The following is a 24,660-nucleotide window of genomic DNA, read 5'->3' as shown; positions in this document are numbered from 1 at the left end:
GAAGAGCAGCACATCCTCCCTGGAACCAATAGATCCCTCGAAATCAATGAGGTTGAGCAACTTTACTAATTTGCAGAAGGTAAGTACAGCAGCCAGTCAGGCAGGAGCATCCCACGCATTGGCCCAAACCCCACAACAGGCTGCGTTTGGGGTCAGCAACTGTTCCTTTCTTATCCTTGGGCTGCCAGTTGGCTGAATTTCGTGGCTGCCCATCACGGCTGGTATCCTCGGGGCACCTGGAGCAGGAGGGCCTGCTGCGGCACCAGCCTCACCATCTCCACGCTGGCTTCTTTCTGGGGCTTGACGTGGGTGCTGAGCACCACCTTGGCCTGCCCGGGGAAGCTGAGCTCCTTCAGGCTGAGCTGGGCGGGCTGCGGCCCCAGGTTGAGGATTACCAGGAGGCTAGAGCAGGCGCCCGGCCGGAGGAAAGCCACAAGGTCGTCGGCGTGACTGGGGAGTGGCAGTGGGGTGAAGTCGGTGTCCTGTAAGGAGAAGGACTTTGCGTGCAATTCCAGGAGGGACCGGTACAGGGCTGCCAGCGGGGGTCTGCTGGGCTTTCCTTCCTGTTAGGAGGAGGAGGAGGAGGGGGAAGGGGGGAAAGAGAGAGACCATGGCAACTGAGATGGGTTTTCTGTGTCCCAGAAAGCACATGGGGAGTGAATCTGGAACCACAGCCTCCCTTTCGTCACTATTCCATGTTGGCTCGGTACTTAGAATGCAATATTGCAGGCTAACTGTACCCACAGCCAGGAGTTCGATTTTGACTGGCTTTTTCCAAGATCGGTAAAATGAGGACCCCGATTGTTGGGGGAAATATGCTGACTCTGTAAACCGCTTAGAGACGGCTGTAAAGCAGCAGTCCCCAATCAATGTGGCACCAGGCACGAGTTCTGTGGAAGGCAAGTTTTCCACGCACCCGGGCGGGTGGGGGTTCACATGCAACCTAGATCCCAGGCACGCCCATCCGCTGCTAATGCGGCCTGGTTCCCAACAGGCCATGATCGGTATCGGTCCGTGGCCCAGAGGTTGGGAACACCTGCTGGAAAGCACTCTGAAGCAGTATATAAGTCTACCTGCTATTGCTATTCACAGGACAGCTGGGTGGCCCCTTCACACAAAACAAAACTCTTCTCTCATAGACGCTGGAGGCGGCAGCCTGTGGCTCTCCAGCCGGAGTTTCCCCCTCCCTAGAAATGGTTTACGCAATTTGTGCTGAGGATGTCCCCACCGCCCGCCAGCCACGTGCCCTTTGACGGGAATAAAGCCCCATTCTTCCTCCGGGGTGCCACTGAGTAGGCCTGTCCTTGGCCCCCAGCCTGAACGGCTGATCTGTACTCTCTGGAGCCTGGATCCGTGCCCATGGGCTTCCCCGGGTGCAATGGCCGTGGGGAGATGGTGTGACATCAGATGCCCAGTGAGGTCATGGTCTGCAAAATGCTATCCTGGCCTGCCTCATCATCTACCTATGTGGGAGGTTTGTGTGTCCACTGCATGGCCACGTGTGACACTTTGAATTCCACTCTGGTTAATCAAAACCCTGAGCCAATTAGAAAAATATTCCTGACGTAAAATACTTCACATTAAAAAGAAACTTTTAAAACTGGTAATAAGTGGCAAGTTCTCCTGAAGTTGAGTAATATAATTTTCTCTTTCAGGAAAAAGATATCCCATATACAAGTTGCTTAACTAGGGTTTAAAACCCTACTTGGATAGAGCCGAGGTGGCGCAGTGGTTAGGGTGCAGTACTGCAGCTACTTCAGCTGACTGCTAGTTCAGCAGATCAGCGGATCAAATCTCACCGGCTCAAGGTTGACTCAGCCTTCCATCCTTCCGAGGTGGGTAAAATGAGGACCCAGACTGTTAGGGGGCAATATGCTATTTAGTATGCTGTCCTTGGTGTAAGCTGCCCAGAGTCCTCAGAGAGTGGGCGGCATAGAAATATGACTAATAAAATAAATAGATTCATGCAAACGCACGAGTGAAGGACAGGTTAGTTTTCATCCGACTCTGGGCCTTTTTAGGTGGTTAGATTAAGGTGAAACTAGAAGAGCAAAGTTGCCAAGGTTGGAGACCCCTGGACTAGAAAACTTCCAAGGTGCCTCCCAACTCTGTTTTTGGAGGGGTAAAGGCCGACTTCCCCCTCTAAGGAGACACTAGGGAGACATTCTTATTTGGCAGAGTTGCAAAGGCTGAGGGTGGGCCAGGCCTTGTGGTGGTGGTGGATTTTCTCACCATCAGCTCGAACTCCAGCGGGAGCGGTGACCTTGGCCCCCCTTGCACCAGGGGCACTCCTGGAAGAGTGAAGAGCAGCACCCCAAGGATTTCCCCCCAGCCACCAACAGGCGAGAGTCCCCTGGGTACCTGGAAGAAAGCACAAAAGGAGTGTTTCTTTGCCTTTGGATCCCCCTCCTCTGGATGCCCTTCGCCCCCCTCGCCTCTTTCCAGCTGCCCAGGTCTGTCTCAAGCTCTTGCTGACATAGCCGATCCCACCGGGATTATTCTGGTTTCCCAGCCAGGGCACCACATGGGTGACAAAAACTGGATTCCACCCACGGTCCTATAAACAGCTTTGGCTTCCAGTGTTTTGGTGTGCTTGGGGTAGAACTGGCAAGAACCTCAAGGTGTGCCCAGAAATCCCTTCCTTACTGCCCAGCTGGGCCACGGCGTGCCAGGGAGCTGCAGGGATCCCTGTGCCAGTTGCAGCAGTGCCTGAGCAGAGAGATTTCTCTGGGTTCCCGGCAGGTGGCAGGTGAGGATGACCCTGCTGGGCATCCCCTCAGAAGCTCCACAGGTCTCAGTCCGGTCCCATACGATGAGGGCCCTGCAAGGGAGAAGCAACATCTTGAATCTGTCCTGGCACCCCATGCCTGCACTCCCCAGAGCCACCACCAGGGGCGCACGCCCTGCTGGAATGAAGGGGGAATTGCAAAATACGGGAAATGCTGCCAGCTCACCATTCATCCCGTGGATCGTTTTGCCTCCGGTCATCAAGGGCGCCCCAGGCCTTCAATACCTGCAATCACAGTTCACAAACATCCGTCGTTCCTGAATCCCGGGCTGCTTAAGGTAGAATAACTAAGGAATCCTGGGCTGGGGATTTTGGGCTTCCCCTCTTAAGTGGCCTCCTGCGTGTTAACATGGCTTTTGTTTGTAGGTCCATTGTCTTTGGGGCCGCAGAAAGTCTTCCAGATTTTAATCAGAGCAGCAAAACATCAGACAGCGAACTCGTCCCATTTCCACCCTTAACATATGCAGCAATTTGCATTTTATAACTCCATTAAACAATGATACATCATTCCGCTTAAAGTGCGCTCTCAGCTAAGTATTAAAACATTTTTTTAAAAACCGCTGACATGAAAGTACTGCAGAGTACTTTAATGATACAGTATAGTAATTAAAACATAAGGAAAGCTTCCAAGCTGCCATTTTAGCAGTACGGCTTCTTAAGTCTTTCCGATCTATAGTTTTGACAGACAAAACCGAAGCTGTTTCCTTACTTGTCAGGATCAGTTGTGGGTAAGGAAGCCTGAGCGAATGCAGATTCTGCATTAATCCAATGGAGTTTTCTTGGGAAGGTTTACCCCTACTCTCCCTAGCCCCACATCAAAGGGGCCAGATCTGGAGGGATGCCATGGGTGTCTCTGTGTGCGCGTGCATGTCTGCCTTTCTATCTGTCTGTTCATGCATGCAGCAAGGGCAATGCCATCTCCCTGCAGCACAGAAAGCCAGCAAAAGGCATGAGGTCCTCACACCATACACACTGCCTACCTGGAAACAGCTTTTCTTTTTCCAACCGTCTTGGCAATAAAATGAAATGTAAACTGTTTGAAAAACAAAAGTTTATGTTTTGCTTGCTGTCACTGCAAGAAGGAATACTTCTAGCCAGGAATTCCCAAGAGACACCTGTACAGCCAATTCCATGTTTTTTCTCCTTTACTGATAAACAGCAGAAAGAAAGAAAAAACAGTCGAGAGCAGCATAAAAACAAGCGAGTTGATGTCTCTTGGACCCCATAAAGTGTTATGTACTATAAAAGGGCATTCAGAAGCGCCCAAATGCAGCAGAGAGAGAAAAGGAGGCATCGAAATGAAGCCATGGTGCCTGTGGTGTGCAGAAGTTGGATTGCCGCATAGATGACATCTGTATTCCAGGAAGGTTTATGCATTGCAACAAACACATACATATGTGATACAAATATATATATATATATATACATATATATACAGCAGGTTAAGTTTATACACCGTGCTACACCTGTTTTTGTTCAGTGTTCATTGAATAAGCCACAGTAGGTTGGCATCACATTAACCCTAAATCAGGGGTTACAAGCCACGGGGAGGATGTGGGTAACATTCCTAGAGGATGTTATGCCAAGCAAAGCAAGCCGCAGTATGATTTAGGGTGATCATAGGGTGCTGTTCCATTCCCCTCCCACTCAGGTTGTTACTGCAAATAATTGGCTGATTTCCAGGAGTGAAACTCACCATGAGGAGGCACCAGGCAGGGTCTTTGTCCACCAAAAAACCGTGCAGGCCTTTGGACTGCCAAAACTGTAGGGCCTCCTGCAGGATACAGCCGAAAAAAGAAGGGAATGGAGGCAGAAGCCCAGCCTGGAAGCCCCTGAATAGAGTAGGACTGACGTCTGGGCAAGAGTTGTGTTCCTCAGCAGAGAACAGAACAACTTGAAGCTTGGAAAAATGCCAGCCAAGGTGATGGCTTTGCCCCTCTGCGGTCAGGGCGCCTTGCTCTTCAGTCTGATTCCAAGCCAGGATTGACACGCATGGAGGATGGAGGGTACCCCCCCCAACTGCTGGCCCACCTCTGAACCCTGGGCTTATGAGCCCAAATCATAAACTGCAAATGCTGGTGATACCTTGAGGAGCTGCACTGTGTGATTGCTCTCAGCTGATGTGCCGCCCTCTTCTCCCCAAGGTGGAAGTTCAAGCAGGATTCGGATTCCTGGGAGGTCAGGAAGGGAGAAACACAGGTGGCAAAAAAACAACAGCCATTGACCCAAGGTTAATTTTTGGAGGCCATCGCTGCTTCAAGGTGAGCTAATATGAGCCAGCAGGGTGTGGCAGCAGCCAAAAAAACCAATGCAATCCTAGGATGAGCCGACTGGAGGCTAAAACATATGAAGAATGATTGCAGGAGTTGGGTATGTCCAGTCTAGTGAAAAGAAGGACTGGGGAGACATGATAGAATCATCCAATATTTGAGGGGCTGCCCCAAAGAAGAGGGACCTCTTCTCCAAAGCACCTGAGGGCAGGACAAGAAGCAACGGATGGAAACTAATCAAGGGGAGAAGCAACCTGGAACTAAGGAGGAATTTCCTGACAGAAATATTAGCCAGTTGAACGGCTTCCCTCCAGAAGTTTTGGTTGCTCCATCACTGGAGGCTTTAAAGAAAAGACTGGACAACCATTTGCAAGGGGTTGGACTAGAAGATCTCCAAGGTCCCTTCCAATTTTGTTATTTTGTTAATAGTTGTATCACCTATTGTAAAACTATATTAGACCCTCGGTGGTGCAGCGTAGCTGCCAGCTGCCTACAATTAGTGCAAGTTCGAATCTCACCAGGCTCAAGGTTCACTCAGCCTTCCATCCTTTTGAGGTAGGTAAATTGAGGACCCGGATTGTGGGGGCAATAAGCCAACTTTGTATAGAACAACACCACTTGGGGGGGCCGAAAGCCCTAATAAGCAGGTATATACAAAAAAGTATGCAGGCTATTGCTATAATGCATTGTAAGCCGCCCTGAGTCTATGGAGAAGGGTGGCATATAAATTGGACTAATAAATAATAATAATAATAAATATTGGGCAAAGTAAAGGATAGGTTTATTCACAGCTTTTTAGCCAAAAATTGGACCGTCGTTCTTCTTTTGTTTTTAACCTCTGTTCACTGCCCAAAGTCAGCATGTTGAGTTGGGTAGCCATATAAATGGAACTCCATGGATATAGAAAACAACTGAATGGAGCCTCCAAGGTCAGAGGCAGTCTACCTCAACAGATTAGAAGGATAGGAGAATGGAAAGGACATTTTCTTGTCATTGCTGGGGGTGTGTGGGGGTTTCCCTGAGGAACCTTGCCAGCCCTTTGGGGAAGCAGAGCAACCACCGGACAACTTCCTGTGGACTTCAACTCCCAGAATCCCCCAGGCAGCACCAGTTAAATGGACTTTGGCTTGATCTGGCTGTGGGAATCTCTAGAGAAGAAAAACTCCCCCTGAGTTCTTCATCCCCAGACATTATCCGGCGTCTGGCCTGGGTCTGATTTGTCCAGAGATGCTGTCTCTCCAGGACTCTCCATTTTTTTTACCACCCAAGCTTGCCAGGCCACCAAGCAAGGGTCCCAACAGTCCCTTCTGGCTATTGACCAGCCCAGCCCCTCTTTCAGGGCACCGGGCTCACCACAGCAATTGACCGGCCCCTCAAAGCACCTCAGATCTGGGGAGAACGGAAGCAAAGCAGCAGGGGGGTCTGGCCCCACCTGGCAGTTCTGTCCAGTACCTCTCTTGCGCCCATCAGTCACCAGAGCTTGCAGCTGTGCCAGCGATCCGTGGGCAGGGATGATCTGGGTCAGGTTGGCCCCTCTGCCTTCAAGGATAGGGCCCAACACCAAGGCCTGGATGGGCAGGGTTGCCAGCTGGTCCAGCTGCTGCCTGACGCCTGCATGGAGGGAAGGGGGCATTGAGGGGGCACCAACAGCCTGGAACCAATTTGCCCAGCACTCACACCTTCCTGTCCTTACCTGCCAGGTCTCCCCACCCATCGCCATCGGAGTCCGGGAAGGAGGAGGGGGGCAGGTGGTAGAAGGCAGCCTTTTGCCACCAGCCCAGGGGTGGGTGAGGCCGGGGCAGGGAGAGGAGCAGAGCCACGGCCAGAAGCAGCATGCAGGCAAAGAGGCCGCCCAGCAGGCTGATCAGGGCTTTGCGGAGTCCGGGCCAGGGGGCAGCGCTGCCCTGCTCAGCCACTTCCTGCTGGCTCAGATAGGTGGCGCTGGGGGCCGCTTTGGCCAGCAAGGGCAGGTGCTCATTGGGCACGAGGGTGGCACTGTCTTCCAGTTTGCCCATCCTTCTTCACTCCTTCGGGCACGAAGCTGTTGAGGGTGGGAGACAGAAGGAAGAAGCAGCAGGAGGGCGAAGCTCAGAAACAAATCATACACTGGTTAATTGTTCTGTCAGGAAATTCCTCTTCGATTCCAGGTTGCTTCTCTCCTTGATTAGTTTCCAACCATTGTTTCTTGTTGCCTTCGGGTGCTTTGGAGAATAAGATGACCCCCTCTTCTTTGGGGCAGCCCCTCAAACTTTGGAATCCTGCTCTCATGTCACCCCTAGTCCTTCTTTTCTCTAGACTGGCCAAACCCAACTCCTACAATCGTTCTTCATATGTTTTTGTCTCCAGGCCTTTAATCATCTTTGTGGGCTCTTCTCTGCACTTTTTCCAAAGTCTCAACATCTTTGTAACGTGGTGACCAAAACTGGATGCCGTGTTCCAGGTGTGGCCTTAGTAAGGCTTTATAAAGCAGTACTAACGCATCACGTCATTTTGATTCTCTTGTTTATATGACCCAGGATTGTATTAGTTTTTTTGGCTGCTGCCGCACACGGCTGGCTCTGGCTCTGTGTGGGGAGGGCTTTTAAGCAGAGACTGGAGACAGCCTGGCTGTCAGAATGTGGTTCCCAAGGCTAGCTCTGGACCCGTTTTCAGCCGGCAGCAATGCTTGTGTGCTGCCTGGTGGTGCAAGCAGGGAGCCAGCCCCCCCCATCATCAGCTGTTTTGGGGAGACCACCCCCCCCCCTCCAGCTCCCAGGCCAAAAGACCGCAGGAAAGTGACACATTGCTCAGGTATTTCTGAAGGCAGGAGGAGAGCCGGGCAACCTTGCACAAGAGTGGCGGCTTGGAGATAAGGAGGTTCCAGAGTTCATCCCTGCGGGAAGCCCCACATTCTGGTGCGGACTTGTTTGCTTGCGACTGTGACAGTGGCCAGCATCTTGAGGCCGTGCCTGTGCCAAGGGCCATTTGCAAAGGCTGTGGGGCATCCCTTCTATGGTCAGCCCAGGCTCGGCCCCGGTCTCTGCTCAGTTGCCCATCCTCAAAGGAAATCCACACCCCAGCAGCAACAGCCATTTGATATATAAATAAGAAGATTGATATATAAATAAATGTATAAATGAGGCTGTGCAGCCTTGTGATTTTAAGACACACTTTTTAGGGAAAAAACCCACCTTTTTTCTCTCCTCCAGCTGCTGAACCGGAGAAGGCTGCGAGTGTAAAATGCCTTCTGCCCCCTTGTTGGGCGATACCTTTTCAGAGGGCTTCTCCCTCTTTTGAGCAAAGAAATCCTAAACTCTGTGGGCCAATGGGTAAAATACTTGTGGACTAGCCGCTTATTGCTGAAATCAACCACTGAGAAGCTGTTTTCCTTATAAGGGAATGATTTAGAGGACCAGGGGTGCAGTCTTCCATATTTGGGGGGCTGTCACAAAGAAAAGGGGGTCCATCTATTTCCCAGAGAACCTGAAGGCAGGACAAGAAGCAACAGGTGGGAACCTGTGAAGGAGAGAAGCAGCCTCCTGACAGTGAGAACAATGCCTCAGTGGAATGGCTTCCCTCCAGAACTTGTGGGTGCTCCAGCCCTGGAGGATTTTAAGGAGAGACTAGACAGTTTTTTGTCTGCAATGTTGCAAGGTCTCTTGCTTGAACAGGGGGATGGACTAGAGGACCTCCAAGGTCCCTTCCAACTCTGTTATTCTGTTAATTAGTTCTAGAATATTTGAATGAATCCCAGCGCCCCCTCTAAGCAGCTCATGCATCAGGAGAGTGGCAAAAGTCACCGGAAAAGGTGATTATCACCTCTCCAGGGAAGAACTGTTGTGCCACGACAAGCAATGCCAGCCACAACAGCCACATCGATTCTGAGAATAGCCAGGCCACAAGTGGTCACTGAAAGGTTTTCAAGCTCTTTTGCTCCCTCTCAGCCTCCCCCATCTCCCTTCCCGGGATAGAAATAATGCAAAAGAAAATGGCCAGGATTTCTGCCTAAATTGCACTATTTCCCCCCCTGCAGCCCCTGCCGTTTCTTACCTCGCCTTCCACCTGGAGCTCCTCCACCTGCAAAGGTCTGGGGGGGACGGGAAGAGGAGCCTGCAGGGCAGGGGCTGTTTCTGGAGTCTCCACCTCCATGGCCTGATAGGAAGGTGCAGCTGAAGCCTCTTCCCACCCCAACCTCTTGCATGGGGGGAGGGGGGGTGGGGATGGCCAGGCCTTGAGGAGCCATTAGCAGCCCTTTGACAATATTTGGAGAGCAAAGGAGCCTCAGATCCAGCAGCCGCTTCTGCCCACTTTCTGGAGTGGACCCCAAGGGCAGACGAAAACCAGCCAGCCCCCCAGGCTATGGGAGGCCTGTGAAAACATGCAGACTGCAGGCAGTCCTTCCTTGACTTATGACCGTAACTGGGACCAGAATTTGCAGTGCTAAGCAAGACAGCTGTTAAGCAAGATGCACCCAGTTACTTATTTATTTATTAAATTTATTTGGCCCTCCCATTTCACAACAGGTGAGTCTGGGTGGCTTGCAAAATTCAAAACAGTAAAACCATAGGAAATATTAACAATAACAATATAATTCTAATTAAAGAGGAGGGGAGAGGATGTGCATGGGGAGGGGGGATCTTCTATTGGTCAACCTATCCTCCAAAGCACCTGAAGGCAGGACAAGAAACAATGGATGGAAACTCACCAAGGGGAAAACCAATTTAGAACTAAGGAGAAATGGCCTGACAGGGAGAACCATCAATCAGTGGCACAGCCTGCCATCAGAGGTTGTGGGTGGTCCATCGCTGGAGGTTTTCAAGAGATTGGACAGCCATTTGTCTGCGCTGGCATAGGGCCTCCTGTTTGAGCGGGGTGGGGTGGACAAGAAGACCTCCAAGGTCCCTTCCAGTTCTCTTCTGACTGAAGTACCTCCAGCGTGATAATCCCGTTGGGGCCCCAAACCAACTGACAGAGTCAGGTCTAGACTGTTGCCGAAAGCCAGGAGGGCGGGAGCATTATACGGCCTTTTATGCTACGGTTGTTCAGTGAATCAGTGCAGTTAATAGAAATAACAGAATAACAGCATTGGAAGGGACCTTGGAGGTCTTCTAACCCCCTGATCAAGCAGGAGACTCTATACCTATACCATTTCAGACAGGGGGCTGTCCAGACTCTTCTTGAAAGCCTCCAGTGATGGAGCATTCACAACTTCTGGTGGCAAGCTGTTCCACTGGTTGTCTTAGTTTCTATTGGTTTCAATCCATTGTATCTTGTCTTGCCTTCAAGTGTTGTAGAATAAGATGACCCCTCCCCCTTCTTTCTGGCAGCCCCTTAGATATAATGCAGTTGTTAAGTGAATCTAGTTTCCCCAATGAAAAAACCTGTTTGCTTGTTAGAAGCTGGGAAGGTTGCAAATGGGAACCACATGAATTGGGGGCCCTGCAACCATCATATATACCTGCTGGTTGTCAAGTGCCCAACATCTGATCATGTGACCATGGGGCCGCCGCAATGGTAATCAATGTGAACTGCTTTTTTTCACTGTTGCTGTTAACTTTGGTCATGAAACGAATGGTTGTAAATTGAGGACTCCCTGTACGTAGTTCGTGCCCAAAGCCTTTTGAGTTGTTGAAATGTGTTTGAATATCAGTAGCTCAGGTTGGTAGTTAGGCTGTTGGTTTGAGCTCCGAGCTTGGCAATTTGGTTGCATCGTCAGTGCATTTTGAATTGTACTCGTCTGTCGACAATTCAGACAAGCACAATTCAGACAGACAAGCACACTTCAAAGCACATTGATGATGTCTCCTTGGATGGTGACAAAACATTTGCAACCAAATTGCCAAGCTCAGAGCTCAAACAAACAGCCTAATTTTTGTGCCTCCAATCCCTCCCATCCAACCACCTTTGCCTTCATGCTAACAATTCAGCCCTCCTCCTTCAATCTGCTGCGATTCAGCCTTTGACCCTTCCTGGCAGTGAAGTCAATGCAAGTTGCCTCTTTGCCTCCTTCCTGGCCTGTTGCTCTGTTGTTTCTGGGTCACATGTTTGACTGGTGAGTTCCTCCCTCTGAGCAGGGACTTCCCTCTTCAAAGCCTCATTTGTGGAAGCTGCACTTTGCAGTTGGTATGAAGAAGTGCACACCTTGTGTCCTCCAAAGGTTATTGATTCTGGATCTGCTGAAGCCTTTTCAATTACTGTTGTATCTTGAAAGTTTCCCTCGGTGTAAGAAATAAATCATGATTGGACAAATGCTGCAATGATAAGGCATTTAAGTAAGAGATACTTACTTAAAAGACTTTCTTCTTTTGCCTTTTTTTTGTTACGTAGATAAACTTCGTTCTATATAGATTTTTTCTAGATTTTTCCTACCACTAAATCAATGCAGGAATGGGACAGCTTGCTGTTTCTCGGCCCTGAAATAATACAAATATAATACACCAAAATCAAAGGGAAGTTGCAGGTAATCCAGGATGACTCTGCAAAACTGACATCATGGCTTCTCCCTTCCCGCAAACAGGACAGATGAGCGGCAGACAACACACAACTCATGCTGGACAAACAAACATGGTGTGGAGGGGGTTCCCCCCATTTTTCTGGCAAAAAAGCACTCAGCTGCAGACATTCCACGAGGGGTTTGTCACACCAACACAGCCCTCGGCGGGTTGCTGTGGCCCAGAGGGCCAGCTAGTTAAATAGCAGGTCAGGGCCGCTTAGCCTATGCTGTCTGAATGGGCTCCTGTTAAACTTGTTCCCACTGAATGGGGTTTTCTCTGTTCATCCCGACTGCCCCCTTTGGAGGGTCCTCGGGGGAACCCCCAGCCCAGCTTAAAAATCTTGCTCTGGCCAGCAAAGCCCCGCTTGCGGCTAGCCCTGAATTTGAGGCGTTTCTCTGAAGGCAAAGAGGCAGCAGGGGGAGGGGGCCCATTCCTGCTCCGGGCTGCCTTTGCAGCCCCCAACCAACCCAGCCTCCCCTCGGCCCCGAGTCCTTCGGCGTCCTGCACTCTTTTCCCGGCCAACTGCGCCTCCCGGGATGGCCTTTCTCGCCCGATGTCTCCCAGGAAAACTGAGCGATTCAGACGGAGGCCGGGTTTCCACGCGCGCCGCCAGCATTCCGGCCTCTGCTGCCCGTCCCCGAGAGCTCCCGTCCCGCGGGGAAAGGCAGGAGCGCCCCCAACTCCTGCCCGTTGTTTTCTCTCGCGCGGTCGGCAGAGACAAGGCGGCAGCTGCGAGACCCCCCCCTCCCCCCCGCATTCTCGGCCCTCGGGACGCCCACGCGGCGCACAATCCTCGGAGCCCGTGGAGAGCGCCGGGCCCCCGGGCGACAAAGCAGGGCCGGACGGGCGGGGCGAGTCCGGCTGCGATGGCCCCGAGCAGGTGCACAGGAGGGAGCAGCCCGTCGGAGGATGCGAAGAGCCCGCGGAGGAAGGGCGGAGAGACTCCCCTCGGCGAGGGGACGCGCACACGCGCGCGCGCGCGCGGGAGACGCAGCGAAGGGGGCGGGCTCGCGCGCTGAGTGGCAGGCGGGCGGGGTGCTGCTCTTCCCGGGGAGGGAGGGAGGGAGGGAGGGAGAGGCGAGACCCGTCCAAGGTGCTGCCCGGCGGTTCCCTTCGCGGCCCCAAGCGCTCTCCCGCGCCGCCTCCGCGCTCCATCCCCGCAGCCTCGCCCGCATCCCCGCCGCGCCGCCTCTCCTTTGTCCCCGCCGCCGCCTCGCCCTCCCTGCGGCCGGCCTCGCGGGACCCTCGCCGCCCGGCACGCGGGGACCGTCCCGCTGGCGCCCCGGGCGGGATGGGGCTGCCGGGGAGATGAGCGGGGGGCGGCGGCGGGGGGCGGCGGCGCGGTCGGAGCTCACCGCCGCGGCGTTCCGCATGGACCTCGGGTCGGCCGGCTGCCGGGGCGATGGGGCAGGTCCTGGGATTCGCCCACTGCAGTAGGTGTTGCCCGCGCCGGGCCCAGCGGGGGCAAAGGGCTGGGTCCCCCCTCCCCGCCGCCCATCGCGGAACCGCCCCCCCCTCCGGTGGGATACAACCCGAAGCCCCCCGGGTAGGCCCCGCCGAGCGCCCCCCGCCCAGCGACCCTTCTTCGTCCTCGGGCCGAGCCGCCGGAGGCTTCCAGGGTGGCCGCGCTGGGCCCGCTCTTCCCTTTGCAACCCGGCGCCCCCGTGCATCGCCCTGCAGCCCCTACTTCGCCTCCCCTGGGCTGTGGGTGCTGCGATGCCGTCCGGCGCAGCTGCCAGGCTCTGGGTGGGGACCGGCGGCTGTTTTCCGCCCGGCGTGCAGAGCGAGGCGGCTGGAGCGCTGCGGAGTTCTCGGGCAGGCTGCAATCTGCGCGCGGGCGGGGGGGGAGGAGGTTACGGGGCCCTTTGTGGGGGGCGGCAGAGCCTGGCTCGTGTTTTGGGAGAGGCCTAATAGGGAAGGGAGCATCCTTGGCCTCCCCCTTATGTCTCGCCCCATTGAGTGGCTGGAAGAAAAATGGCTGAATGGGGCTCTGGATGAGCAGCAGGGGCCAAGGGGTGGCAGGAAGACTGCCCCCCCCCCCAGTCAGTCTGCAGGGAAGATGGTAAGGTCGAGGTGCAAGCCTTTAGGAAAGGATGCAGCGGACTTGCACTTGGGACAACATTGCCTGTTTTGTGGGAGGCTATTGTGGTATGGGTCCCCCCCCAACGCCACTGCTGGATCTCTTCTGCCTGGCGTTCTGCCCTGTGGGCAGTGTGGGGCCCTCGGAGCCACTGGGGCGCTGGATAGGTTGGTCCTCTTTTGAGCCATTTATGTATTTGGACCTCTTCCTCCTTCAAGAGACCATATGGAACCTGAGGTCAGTCCCCTGTTTTGCATACTGACATCCCTTTTCACAAGGCACAAAACCAGAATGGAGTAGGTGACCCCCACAAACGCCAGTGGCCCAATCTGCAGGTGACCTTGTCCAACGTGTGTCCCAGAAGGGTTGCACTGCAGAGCTCAAACCTCCCGGCCAGAGTAGGTGCATGGGAGGGTGGTGGGCCTCAGGTTGGACAGGTAACCCAGAGATCCTTTGGAAAATTGGACCTCTGAGGGAATCCTGCTTTCAGAATGATTCCTGGTGAGAGCTAACTAAACCCCTTGACCCTTGACTCTGCCAGCTCCCAAGCATTTGATGGTTGGCCGGCCATTCCCTGGCATTCCTTCTGCCAGCATGGATGGAAGCAGAAGGAACAAGGGGAAGTCTGTCCATCCAGGGTGCATCGAGTGTTGTTGTTGTTGTGGTTGTTGTGTGCTAGCACAGCCAGGAGATGCAACTGACCCAACCTGGCATGCAGCAATCAAGCACTGAATTGTGAAACCGTATTTGCAAGACTTTCGACCCTGTTTTCTGTATCACCCAGACAGTCTGTGGGTGTATCAGAATTACAGTGACGGCCTTCCTGCTTCTCCAGCCTCTCAGGAAGCCAAGGCTGGCCGAATGCCAGGCTGTGCCCTGATCTGGCAGAAGACCCAGTTTGGGCTACTGAGTGAAGGCCCCAAGCTAGAAGGTTGGGAGTTCTAGTCCCGCCTTAGGCATGAAAGCAGCTGGGTGACCTTGGGTCAGACACTCTCAGCCCAACTCACCTTCCAGGGTGGCGGTTGTGGGGAAAGCAGGAGGAGGAAAGAGCATTAGATACGTTCGCCGCCTTCTTTATAAAAAATAATAAAGGCGGGATATAAAATAAATAAATAAATACTTGGCTGCCTGTCCAGAACCGTCTCCGTTTCGTCTCTTCCTTTCCTGCAGAAGAGTCTCCTTCGACTGCCTCTACCACACCTGATTCTACAGATGGTGAGTCTGCAAAGTGGGTGTGAAGAACCTGAGAAAGATGCCAGCCTGTGGCTGCCCAAATCTGGTCCTGGCATTTACAGCCATGTCACCCAGTATGCAGAGCAGGTGACACCAGGTCCCAGGTCTGGAAGAGCCAGCTGAGCGGACTGCTCTTGGGCCTGGGGCTGGATTTGCAGGCCCAGCAGGCGTGCTCCCTGCATCCTCTGATTCAGGGAAGGGACCGGGCTGTCTTCCCAGATGCCAGAGGTGTTCTTTCCTTCTGCAGGAGCCAACGAAGAGTCTGACTTCCCTGAACTGCAGACAGCTCGGGAGTTTTCGGAGGAGGAGGAAGAGGAGGAGGGCTCTGTGGAATGGGGGACTCCCCGGGAGCTGACTTTTTCCTACATCACCATTGCTACGCCCTCCAGCAGCAGCCCCAGTGCAGCAGAGCATCGGGGCAGACGTGACTCCCAGACCCGCCGGACAAGGGCTCCGCTGCCCCGCACGGAGACTTGTGAAACTTTTGTGCCCACCCTGGGGGACAGTTTGGAGAACATTCCCAGCCTCTGCCCATCTCCAGAGGTAGAGGGGACCCTCCTCTCGGGCAGTGGCCAAGGACTGGATGACTTTCCATTGGACTGGGCTTCCCAGGTGGGCTGTGACAGCGACCTGGATGCGGCCGAAGGGGAGGAACAGGCGACTCCCTGTTCCACGTCCCCATCGCCAGCGGTGGAGACGGAAGGAGGTAGCAGCACGGCTTGCTCAGGAACAGGTAGGGAAGGGGCATATCTGAAGGGCAGTGGAGGCTGAATTCTGCCCTCACCAGCCATCCCTGGTTTGGCAGGAAGAGGGCCACATTTGGAGGGCCCAGAAGAAGAGAAGACTTATAGTTTAGGGCTGAATTGTGGGTCCTTGGTGCTTTCTGAGGTTGGTTGTCTCCTAATAGGCGTTTCAGGACCCAACTAAGTAACATTATCAGTGCTAGAAGGAAGTGGGGGTTTGTGGAATGGAAGAAGACGAGGAGGTCTGTAGGATCCGTGGTGCTCTCTGAACTTGGTGGTTTTCTTGCAGACTTTTCATGACCCAACTAGGTAACTTCATCAATGCTGGAAGGGAGGGGTGGGGGGGTTGCCTCTAGCACTGAAGATAATCCCTAGTTGGGGCATGAAACGTCTGAAAGAAAACCACCAAGTTCAGAGAGCACCAAGGACCCCACAATTCAACCCTGAGCTACAGAAAGTGGGACTGGCATCTTCCAATTTGTCCAAGAGGGGAGGGATTTTCTAAAGGGTGGAATCTGAGTGGGATTTCTTCAGTCAAAATATGATGGTGGGATTCAGAGTCATATCCATCCATGGCAATATTTGGTCAATATTTGGCTTTGTTTTTTTTAAGGGAAAAACAATCAAAAATTGTTCAGCATGTGGAGAGTTGATCTGTTTGTGTTTATTTTTTCAACATGAAAAGCAAAATGCTTTTTGACTTTTCTGATGAGAAGAGAGCCCCTGTAAGAGACACAGAGAATCTTTCCTGCTCTTTATTCTGATGAAATTAAGGAGAAGGACTGGCCACCCGCCACATCGGACAGCTCCACCGCTCTTTCCATGCTGTCCACAGCGGCACCAACTGCTTTAGGGAGCCAATCCACATCAGTAGGCTGGATGAAGTGAGAGATCAACCTTCAAACTGCAGATGTTAGCAGTCCAGAGCAGGAGAGCCTAACCTATGAACCACAGAAATGCTAAAAAAATTCTCAATTTGTAAAATAAACAGCTCCCTGCGAAGTTGTGTTCAGGTGCTCAGGGCGGCTGTCCTAAGAGTGAGATCAAATTGCCAGCCGGGAGGGAACCAGGAAAGGCAGCTGGACTGGGAAGGGCAAATGGGGAGCTGGGCACAATTGCAGATCTTCTTTTGCCCAGAGCAAAAGAAAGGCCCTGACTTCGTGTTTTCCTGATTTTAAACTCTGCTCCAGATGACCACAGGGAGACCCTCTCTCTGCCTGCTGCCTTAGTCTCCCACTCCGAAGCAGGCACCTCCTGCGGTGCTGACACACCCCAAGACCGAGCACTGACCTCAGCAGAGTTCTGCCAACCACCCCCACCTGAGGAAGAAGAAGAGGGGCCCAGCCAGGAACCCCATCCTGAGCAGCTCCACGTTGAACCAGACCAGGCCGAGAACGTCCTGAACCTCCTAGGTGAGCCAGCTGGCATGAGGAAAGGGGCATTTAGAATTTGCCATTCAGAGGTTCAGGAGCCATGTTGGCACCAGCATTCATTGGGGGCAGGGGCAAGGGGAGCACCCCAATAGGCAGCCAGGCCTTGCTCTGGGGCCTACCCAGATGCCCCTTCCCTAGCAAGCATGTCAGATTGCAATGCCAGGGTGATGGGAGGCCGAGCTCCTCTAGCAGGGCCAGGAAGGGGAAGGCAGCTCACTTGACTAGCCCCACCCCCCAACACCAAGGAAGAGGGGTTGTGCGTCTCTTCTGCTCCCCCCACACCAACAGCATGCCAGAGATTGGGGTCTGGGGTCATTTGCACAGGGTGGGTGAGCACAGCCGAGGCACCTTCTCCAAGGAGGGGGGCCAGAGGCAGAGCTATGTAGAAGTCTGCCATTTGCAGGTAGTCCTTAACTTACAACCTTTCATTTAGTGACTGAAGTTACAATGGCACTGAAAAAAGTGACCATTTTTCACACTTATGACCATTGCAACATCCCTGTGGTCATGTGATCAAGATTTAGATGTTTGGCAACTGGTTTGTGACATCCCGGAGTCATGTCCCAGGGTCACGTGATCCCCTTTTGCGACCTTCTGACAGGCACAGTCAATGGGGAAGCCAGATTCCCTTAACAACCATGTTACAAACTTAACAACTGCAGTGTTTCACTTAACTGGGGCAAAAAGTCGTAAAATGGGGCAAAACAACTATCTCACTTAGCAACAGAGAATTTGGGCTCAATTGTGGTCTTAAATCGAGGACTGCCTGTATTTCCCTGTTGTTGAGGATTCCTGGCTGTAGTTGTCCCCCTGAAGCCATGGTGGGGGTGGGTGGGGGTGGCCTGGGCTGCCCTCCTGCCTTTGGTGGCCTTGGTAGGGCTGCTTCTCCCAGGAAAGGTCCTTATTCACGGCCCCTGGCATGGAGCCATGATTGGGATTGCAGCCACGTCAAGTCAACGGCTATAAATAACTACAGTGCTGAACCAAGCAGAATTGGAGCCATTGAGCCTCCCCAAGCAAGGACAAGGGGCCTGGGCCTCTCTTCAAGGAGTCTGGGCCTGGCCTAGGCTAAAAAGCCCCCCCCCCCAACACAAGGACCCTCTCTGAGAAATCCATATCTTTATTGCTAGAGCTGCGGTTTTAATACAGTCTTAGCTACTACTCTGAATTGCAACGGGGACCACACTGGGCATGATTGTAGTTGTAGTCCAAGGTTTCCTATTGGCTTTGTTTCAAGCACATTAAAGGAACTAATATTTCTCCAGCCAGAGAACAGGTGGCCTTACACGGGGTCGGCTGGCATGCTGCATGCAGACAGTTCTGTTTCATTTAACTCGGGGTCTCCAAACTTGGCAACATTATGACTTGTGGACTTCAACTCCCAGAATTTCTCAGCCAGAATGTCTGGCTGGGGAATTCTGGGAGTTGCGGTCCACATATCATAAAATTGCCAAGCTCGGAGACCCCTGAGTTAAAGGATGTAGCCCCACCATTTGTATTATCCCTTCCCCAAATAAGGGGAGGGATGGGAATGAAAGCCCCTGCCTCTCAAATAGGGTAAGGGGTCTGCTGAAAAGCAATTCGGTAGAGCACCTCCTGGCTCACTCTTCAGATTGTGAGTCCACAGAGACCACCTCACTAGCATATGGAAAAGAGCGGCCTTTTGCTTTCCAAGCTTCAAATCCTCAAGGCCGTGCTCATCCATAACAGCACCCGAACTCAGAACACCGGAGACAAAGAAAGACATGCTCACCCACCTCAGTGTATATGGAAATAGCCGCTCTGGAAAACAGACACTGAGGCAGCCTTGCCAGCCGGAATGTGGGCACCAATCGCATGCCTGGCCCTGAGTTAGTGGCCAGTACAAATAGTTTAAAGGGGGAGGCTCCCACTTCCTCTCCTGGCTGACTCTTACCGTGCAGGGTCAGCCAGAATCGGTCATTTTGAGCCCCTCAACCCCCCAGCATGCCTGGCCCCCTGTTGCTCACCTTCCTGCTTCTTTGCTGGGGATCCGGCGCCCTATTTCGCAGCTGCTGGCTCCCCGACCGCTGACGGTGGGCAGCCCCTCCCTTTAAGGCTGGAGCCTGCAAAGCTGCCTCCGTCCAGCAGGACCAAGCAAGGCAGGCGGGGGCTCCGGAGGGGACGAGGCAGCTGGGATTCGTCAGCTAAAAATAGCACCCCCCCCCCCACCTGCGCTTCCTCAGCCCAGTCCCCTGAGCAGCGCCCCCCCACCCTTCAGCCCAGAACTGGTGCCCGGGGAGGTTTCCACAGAGCGGCGAGGAGCCTCGGAGCTGCGAGAAAAGGGGATTGCCATGGCGAGCACAGGTGGGTTCCCCCCATCCCACCCCATTAGGATTGTGCCCTGCGAGCTTTGCCAGGCAAGGGAATCAGGATGGGGGGAGGATCCTAGTTGAGCCATGAGGCCAGCTTGTTTTTGGAAGGGGGGACTTTAACTGAGTGGGGGACCCAGTCTGAAGGGAGGGAGCCTTTGGGGGAAGAGAAGTGAGAGGGGCACCCTGTAAATTGGGGTGCAGAACATAAGTCTTGTAGGGTGCAGATGCCCGGACCCCCCAAACTGCCACGCTGGGCCTGTTCAGCCCTCCAGCCCTCCCCCAGGACCGTCCGTGCCTCCACAGATTCCTTAAGCGACTGGACTGCATCTGGGCCTGTCAGTTAAGGGGGAGAGAGAGTCTGCAACAGCTGCCAGGGCCCTGGGCGTCTTGCCCTCCCTGCCTCCTCTCCCGATGGGTGGGGTCCCTTCATACCATCTTTGCAGAGCAGGAAATCATGAACCAGCTTTGGAACAATGGCGGCTTCTCTCTCGGGGAAGGGAAAGTGGAAATGCCAGTCAAACGCCCGTCTTCCACTACTTAACCCCCCCATCTCCCTACACCCCCCCCACTGCATCTGCAAGTAGTCGCGTCCAGTGTGAAAGCCCCAGTAAGAAACCCATGCAGAGTGCTTGCCAAGGGCAGCCACGCATGGCAGGAGGCTGTGGGGCGAGAGGTGGTTGGCATCTCCTTTTTAGGAACACGGCAGAGGAGCTTCGAGCTTGGTGGGGGACGTGGTAGTTGTGCCAGTGAGGGTCGGGGAGATGCTGCTGAGGGTTGAGATTGCCCCCTCCTGCATCCTGGAATGGAAAGCGGGTAACCGGAGCAGGCCGATGGATCTGTCGGGGGAAGCCTCCTGCTTCGGACCACAAGTGAGCAAATATTTAAAGGACAGGAAATCTAACCAGAAACAGCAGCTGCGTCCTATTTAATCATGGTGGAGCATACTTTGCTTAACATTAAACATGGGTGGAGGAGTGGTGTGGGACAACCTTCATAGGCTTCTTATTCAGCCCCCCCTCCCATTTCCAGGATAAACATTGTTTGGGGTCCAGACTGACCTTTTCTTCTTGTCTGAAACCAAACTTCTGGGAGTTGAAGTCCACAAGTCTTAAAGTTCCCAGGCTGGACACCCCTGATCTAGGGTCTCCTGCTTGAGCAAGGATTGGACTAGAAGACCTCCAAGGCCCCTTCCAACTCTGTTATTGTTATTCTGCTTCGCCTGCAGTGGCCGACTTGGTGTACTGGCGGGACACCCGCAAATCGGCCTTGGCGTTCACGGCGCTGATGGTGGCCCTGCTCTGCCTGATACACTTCAGCATCATCAGCGTGGCCTCCTACCTCTCCCTGGCTGCCCTTGGCATCACCATCTCGCTCAGGGGATACAGCAAGGTGCTGCAGCTGGTCCGCCGGGGAGACGGGCACCACCCCTTCCAGTGAGTAAGCCAGGCTGCCCCGGATGCTTGCAGGGTGTGGGGAATGGCCAGGGGGCCCTGAGGGAAGAGTCTGCCAGTGGGATGTCTTCATGCTCAGCTCTTGTGGCTTGACTGATCTCTGGGGGTTCTCGCTGGAGAGGCACAAGCAGGACAGCCTCCCTGGCACCAGGGATGTTGCGCTCCCCCAGTTTGAAGTGGGTGAATGTGGGCCCCTTGCCTTGCCCCACAAGGGGGCTGCTGTTGTAGCCCCAGAAGATCCAGCCAAGGGGGACGGGCTGGTTCCCTGGCTCTGGGGCTGCCAGGGATCCCAGTCTGGAAGGTGAAGGCAAGACAGCCAGGTATGGGTTCGGCTGAGTGTTGTCCTTTCCTTTCCTTTCCTTTCCTTTCCTTTCCTTTCCTTTCCTTTCCTTTCCTTTCCTTTCCTTTCCTTTCCTTTCCTTTCCTTCTTTCCTTTCCTTTCCTTTCCTCCTTCCTTCTCCTCTCCCTTCCCTTCCCCTCCTGCCTGCCTGCCAGGGCCCAGCTGGATGCAGACTTTGGGCTGTCCAAAGAACAGCTGGAGCGGCTGACCGAGCGGGTGGTGCATCATGTCACCTGGGGCACAAAGACTCTGCAGCGCCTTTTCTTGGTGGATGACATGGTGGAGTCCCTCAAGGTGAGTCTGGGGAATTCTGGGAGTTGAAGTCCACACATCTTAAAGATGCAATAATAAATAGTCAGAGATGCAGGCAACATTCATCCCTTTTGCCACATAGACTTTGTTGGGCCTAGAGTCAGCGAGGACATGTCAAAAAGCCAACTGTGTCATGTGTCTCACTCTTGCCCCTGCTTCCTTCTGACGGGGTGGGTACAGGCTGGGCACCTAACTTTCCAGAGCCCTGGCAGGATGGGACTCTCTGTCTTTCCTTCTTGGGGTCTCAGCCAGCTCTACCTTTTATCTTTTTCAGTTTGCTTTCTTGTTCTACGTCCTCACCTATGTGGGAGCCGTTTTCAATGGTCTGACGTTGCTTATACTTGGTAAGGGGAGGGTCTGGGAGGACAGTGCCTTTCGGGGTGGGGTCGGGGTCCTGCAGGAATAAGAGACTCACCCCCTCCTTTTCTTCCACAGGTGTGATAAGTGCATTTACCTTCCCTCTGCTCTACAGGCAGCATCAGGTGAGTATCTAGCTCTGGGGGAGGAGAAAGTTGCTGAAACTCACAACTGGCATTAAAAAAGGAGCAGAGCAGAATTCATTCCTGTTGCCGTGTTTGCTTGGCTAAATATTTATTGTTGATTAAACCATAGCCAAATACAGAAGAAAACATGACAATAGAATACTACATAAAAGTGGAGTAGATAGTCCTTGACTTACAACCACAAGAGCCCAAAATGTCTGTTGCTATGTGAGACATGTTAAGTGAGCTTTGTCCCATTTTACAACTTTTCTTGCCACAGTTGTTATGTTAATCACACAGTTGTTAAGTGACTCCGGCTTCCCCATGGACTTTGTATATCAGAACATGACCCAGGGAAACTGCAAAGGCCATAAATAGGAGTCAGTTGCTAAGTGTCTGAATTTTGGTCCCGTGAACATAAGATACTGCAGTGGCCTGACTCTGAGTAGCAGATTTTCAGAAGTAAGAGGAGGGGGCAAAGCAACAACTAGTTCCATGTTCTTATTTTTGGAGGGGCTCATCCCTGTTTCTCCTCCCCCCCTCCATTCAGGCACAGATCGACCAGTATGTAGAGCTGGTGAGGAACCAGTTGAGTAACCTCAGAGCAAAGTAAGTTCAAAAAATCCCCAGAGCAGAATGGGGCAGGGGGTGGGAGGAGAATAAGCCATTTGAATGCCTTCTTGGGCTCCGTTCTTCGTGTATTGGTGACATAATATTTAGTTATTTCATGTATATGCTGCCCATCTCTGAGCTTAATTTTCTGAATTTATTTTTTCCCTTGGATCCAATATGTGAGCCCGCAAAACACTTCTCAAAAGATAGTTATTTCTGCCTTATTTCTTGGGAGAAAATGGAATGTAATTTAGAAAGAAAACTTTATAAAAATAGCCACAATGGACTCCAAAGGGTCTAAGACATATTGATCGGGTGCTCAGGATGGTCTGTGCTTCACCCTAAGGCTTGAACTGAAGCTTTTAAGGCTTTAAACAGGCTTTAAAGAAGGGATTGGACAGCCATTTGCCTGGAATGGCATAGCTGTGCTGACTGGGGAATTCTGGGAGTTGAAGTCCACTGGTCTTAAAGTTGCCAAGGTTGGACACTCCAGGCACAGGGTCTCCTGCGCTTGAGCAGGGAGTTGGACTAGAAGACCTCCAAGGTCCCTTCCAACTCTGTTAACTGAAGGTAGACTTTGGAAAGCAGATTCCTCCTCTGGCTGGCTCAGTTTCTCTTTTTCTCCCCAGGATGCTGGCCATATTGCCGACAGCAAAAGCGAAGGCAGAATGAGGAGTCTCGGTGGTGCTTCTCTTCCCTGCTCACACAGATGCAAACAACAACGCACAGCCTGCTTCTTCTTCTTCTTCCTTACTTCCCCTCCCCAGCCATTGAGTAGTGACCCTTCCTCTCCCACTTTCCTTGGCCTGGAGGGGCTGGGCAGTTGCTGGTTTTCCTTCAGCTCCCCCCGAGAAATTGGGGAACCCTTGCAAGGGGGTCAGGGGAGGACCATCATCCCTTTGAATCTCAGCCCTGCAGTTGCAGAGGCTCAGGGAAGCTGCTAAGGGCTGCCTCTTTCCCTCCTGGGGAGGAGGGGGCTGAGAGAAGCCCCCACTCACCCACCCACAGCCAAGGATTTGTCTACCAAGAGCCGAGGGGCTAGTATCCCACGCTCCTTTCTCCCTCCATGTCCTGGCAACTTCCTCCTCCTCCTCCTCCTCCTCTTCCTCCTGCCTGCAGTATTTGTCCTGGGTCCGGAGTTGAGGCCGGCCAACCTGGAGCATCCTTCCCTCTTGAGGAAGGGGAGCCGCTCGAGGTTGGTCAGGACCACCTCTGCGCCCCCCCCCCCGGTCTGTGGGATATTGTAGCTGTTCCCCCCCGCCCCTGCCTCTCGTCATGGGCCGGGCTTCAGCTTGGCTGATCAGCTGGCGGGTTGGGTGCAGCCAGTTCTTTTTGCCTGGATATTTACACTTTAATAAAAACAGTTGTGAGAAAAAAATAGGTACGCATGACCGCTTGGTCTCCCGAGTCTTCACTCGTGGCTGTGGTGCACTGTGTGGGTGTGTGAATATGTCTCCCTGCCAAAATTCCTTTTTTTGCTCCTCCTCCACACCAAGTCATAAAGTCTAGTTGTAAACTGCAGGGGCTTAGTGTCCAAGCCACAAAAGTTGGGGCCAGAACGCCCTTTGCCTGTCCGTGTTGCCGAAATTGTGCAAGTAAATCATGTCCTGGTCTTATTCCTGCAAGCGATTGAGTTGCCACACAGGCAATTGGTGGGATTTGCCTAAAATGGGGACCTCCAAACCTGGCTACTTTTAAGACTTGTGTTCCAATATCTGAGGGGGCCAAAAAGAAGAAGGAATCTGTTAAGATATTCAGTTTAATAGCTGGAGAAATGAAGGGTTGGAAAACGAGTAAGAACACACCCTTTGTAGCTGAGTCCCTCACTGCATGAGGGAATCTGAGCTGTGATTGGTTGATGTGAGTGTCAAGGGGGAGTTTCCTTCTTTCCCGCCTTTTTCCTCTGTGTGCCATGTATGCTGTAGACTTTACCTCACGATGTTCCTGCAGTGTTAATTTACCTCAAGGGTGGACATGGATGGCCCCGTTATGATTTGTGGACTTCAACTCCCAGACTTACGCTCTCTCTCTATATATAACTATATAAGTATACAACTATATATATATAGTTGTAAAATATATTTATTTAAAACTAGGTGTCAGTGTTTTG

General features: G+C 53.0%; 2 protein-coding genes and 2 long non-coding RNA genes across 6 annotated transcripts; 2 read left to right on the top strand and 2 right to left on the bottom strand.

The window, feature by feature from the left end:
- Nucleotides 1-49: 49 nt before the first annotated feature.
- LOC117677614 (amino acid transporter heavy chain SLC3A2-like) lies at nucleotides 50-7,203 on the bottom strand. Its single transcript, XM_087876218.1, has 8 exons — nucleotides 6,752-7,203; nucleotides 6,511-6,669; nucleotides 4,874-4,959; nucleotides 4,485-4,562; nucleotides 2,955-3,013; nucleotides 2,647-2,821; nucleotides 2,233-2,361; nucleotides 50-563 (listed from the first exon to the last, which is right to left on the bottom strand). Exons 1-8 carry the CDS (start codon nucleotides 7,071-7,073, stop codon nucleotides 213-215), a joined length of 1,359 nt encoding a protein of 452 aa, XP_087732344.1. The 5' UTR covers nucleotides 7,074-7,203; the 3' UTR covers nucleotides 50-212.
- Nucleotides 2,788-3,306, top strand: LOC148112328 (uncharacterized). Its single transcript, XR_015729438.1, has 2 exons — nucleotides 2,788-3,066; nucleotides 3,155-3,306. It is a non-coding gene; the product is annotated as an uncharacterized LOC148112328 (long non-coding RNA).
- A 5,603-nt stretch (nucleotides 7,204-12,806) lies between the features above and the next one.
- On the top strand, nucleotides 12,807-23,941 carry RTN2 (reticulon 2). Of its 3 annotated transcripts, XM_034438262.3 has the most exons (10): nucleotides 12,809-12,964; nucleotides 14,782-14,826; nucleotides 15,092-15,577; nucleotides 16,778-16,999; nucleotides 20,579-20,786; nucleotides 21,300-21,438; nucleotides 21,731-21,800; nucleotides 21,892-21,938; nucleotides 22,489-22,547; nucleotides 23,180-23,941. In XM_034438262.3, exons 1-10 carry the CDS (start codon nucleotides 12,934-12,936, stop codon nucleotides 23,220-23,222), a joined length of 1,350 nt encoding a protein of 449 aa, XP_034294153.2. In that variant the 5' UTR covers nucleotides 12,809-12,933; the 3' UTR covers nucleotides 23,223-23,941. The 3 variants fall into 3 exon arrangements, with proteins under 3 accessions (XP_087732342.1, XP_034294153.2, XP_087732343.1); XM_087876216.1 differs by lacking the exons at nucleotides 21,300-21,438; nucleotides 21,731-21,800 and having other exon boundaries at nucleotides 12,807-12,964; XM_087876217.1 differs by lacking the exons at nucleotides 12,809-12,964; nucleotides 14,782-14,826; nucleotides 15,092-15,577; nucleotides 16,778-16,999 and adding an exon at nucleotides 19,136-19,345.
- On the bottom strand, nucleotides 16,230-19,082 carry LOC117677811 (uncharacterized). The gene is made up of 2 exons (XR_015729437.1): nucleotides 19,009-19,082; nucleotides 16,230-18,866 (listed from the first exon to the last, which is right to left on the bottom strand). It is a non-coding gene; the product is annotated as an uncharacterized LOC117677811 (long non-coding RNA).
- Nucleotides 23,942-24,660: the final 719 nt, after the last annotated feature.

The sequence above is a fragment of the Pantherophis guttatus genome, chromosome 10 (assembly GCF_059756535.1).
Source record: "Pantherophis guttatus breed Tessera chromosome 10, ASM5975653v1, whole genome shotgun sequence".
Classification (NCBI taxonomy): domain Eukaryota; kingdom Metazoa; phylum Chordata; class Lepidosauria; order Squamata; family Colubridae; genus Pantherophis; species Pantherophis guttatus.
This window is presented reverse-complemented; position numbering and strand designations above follow the sequence as displayed.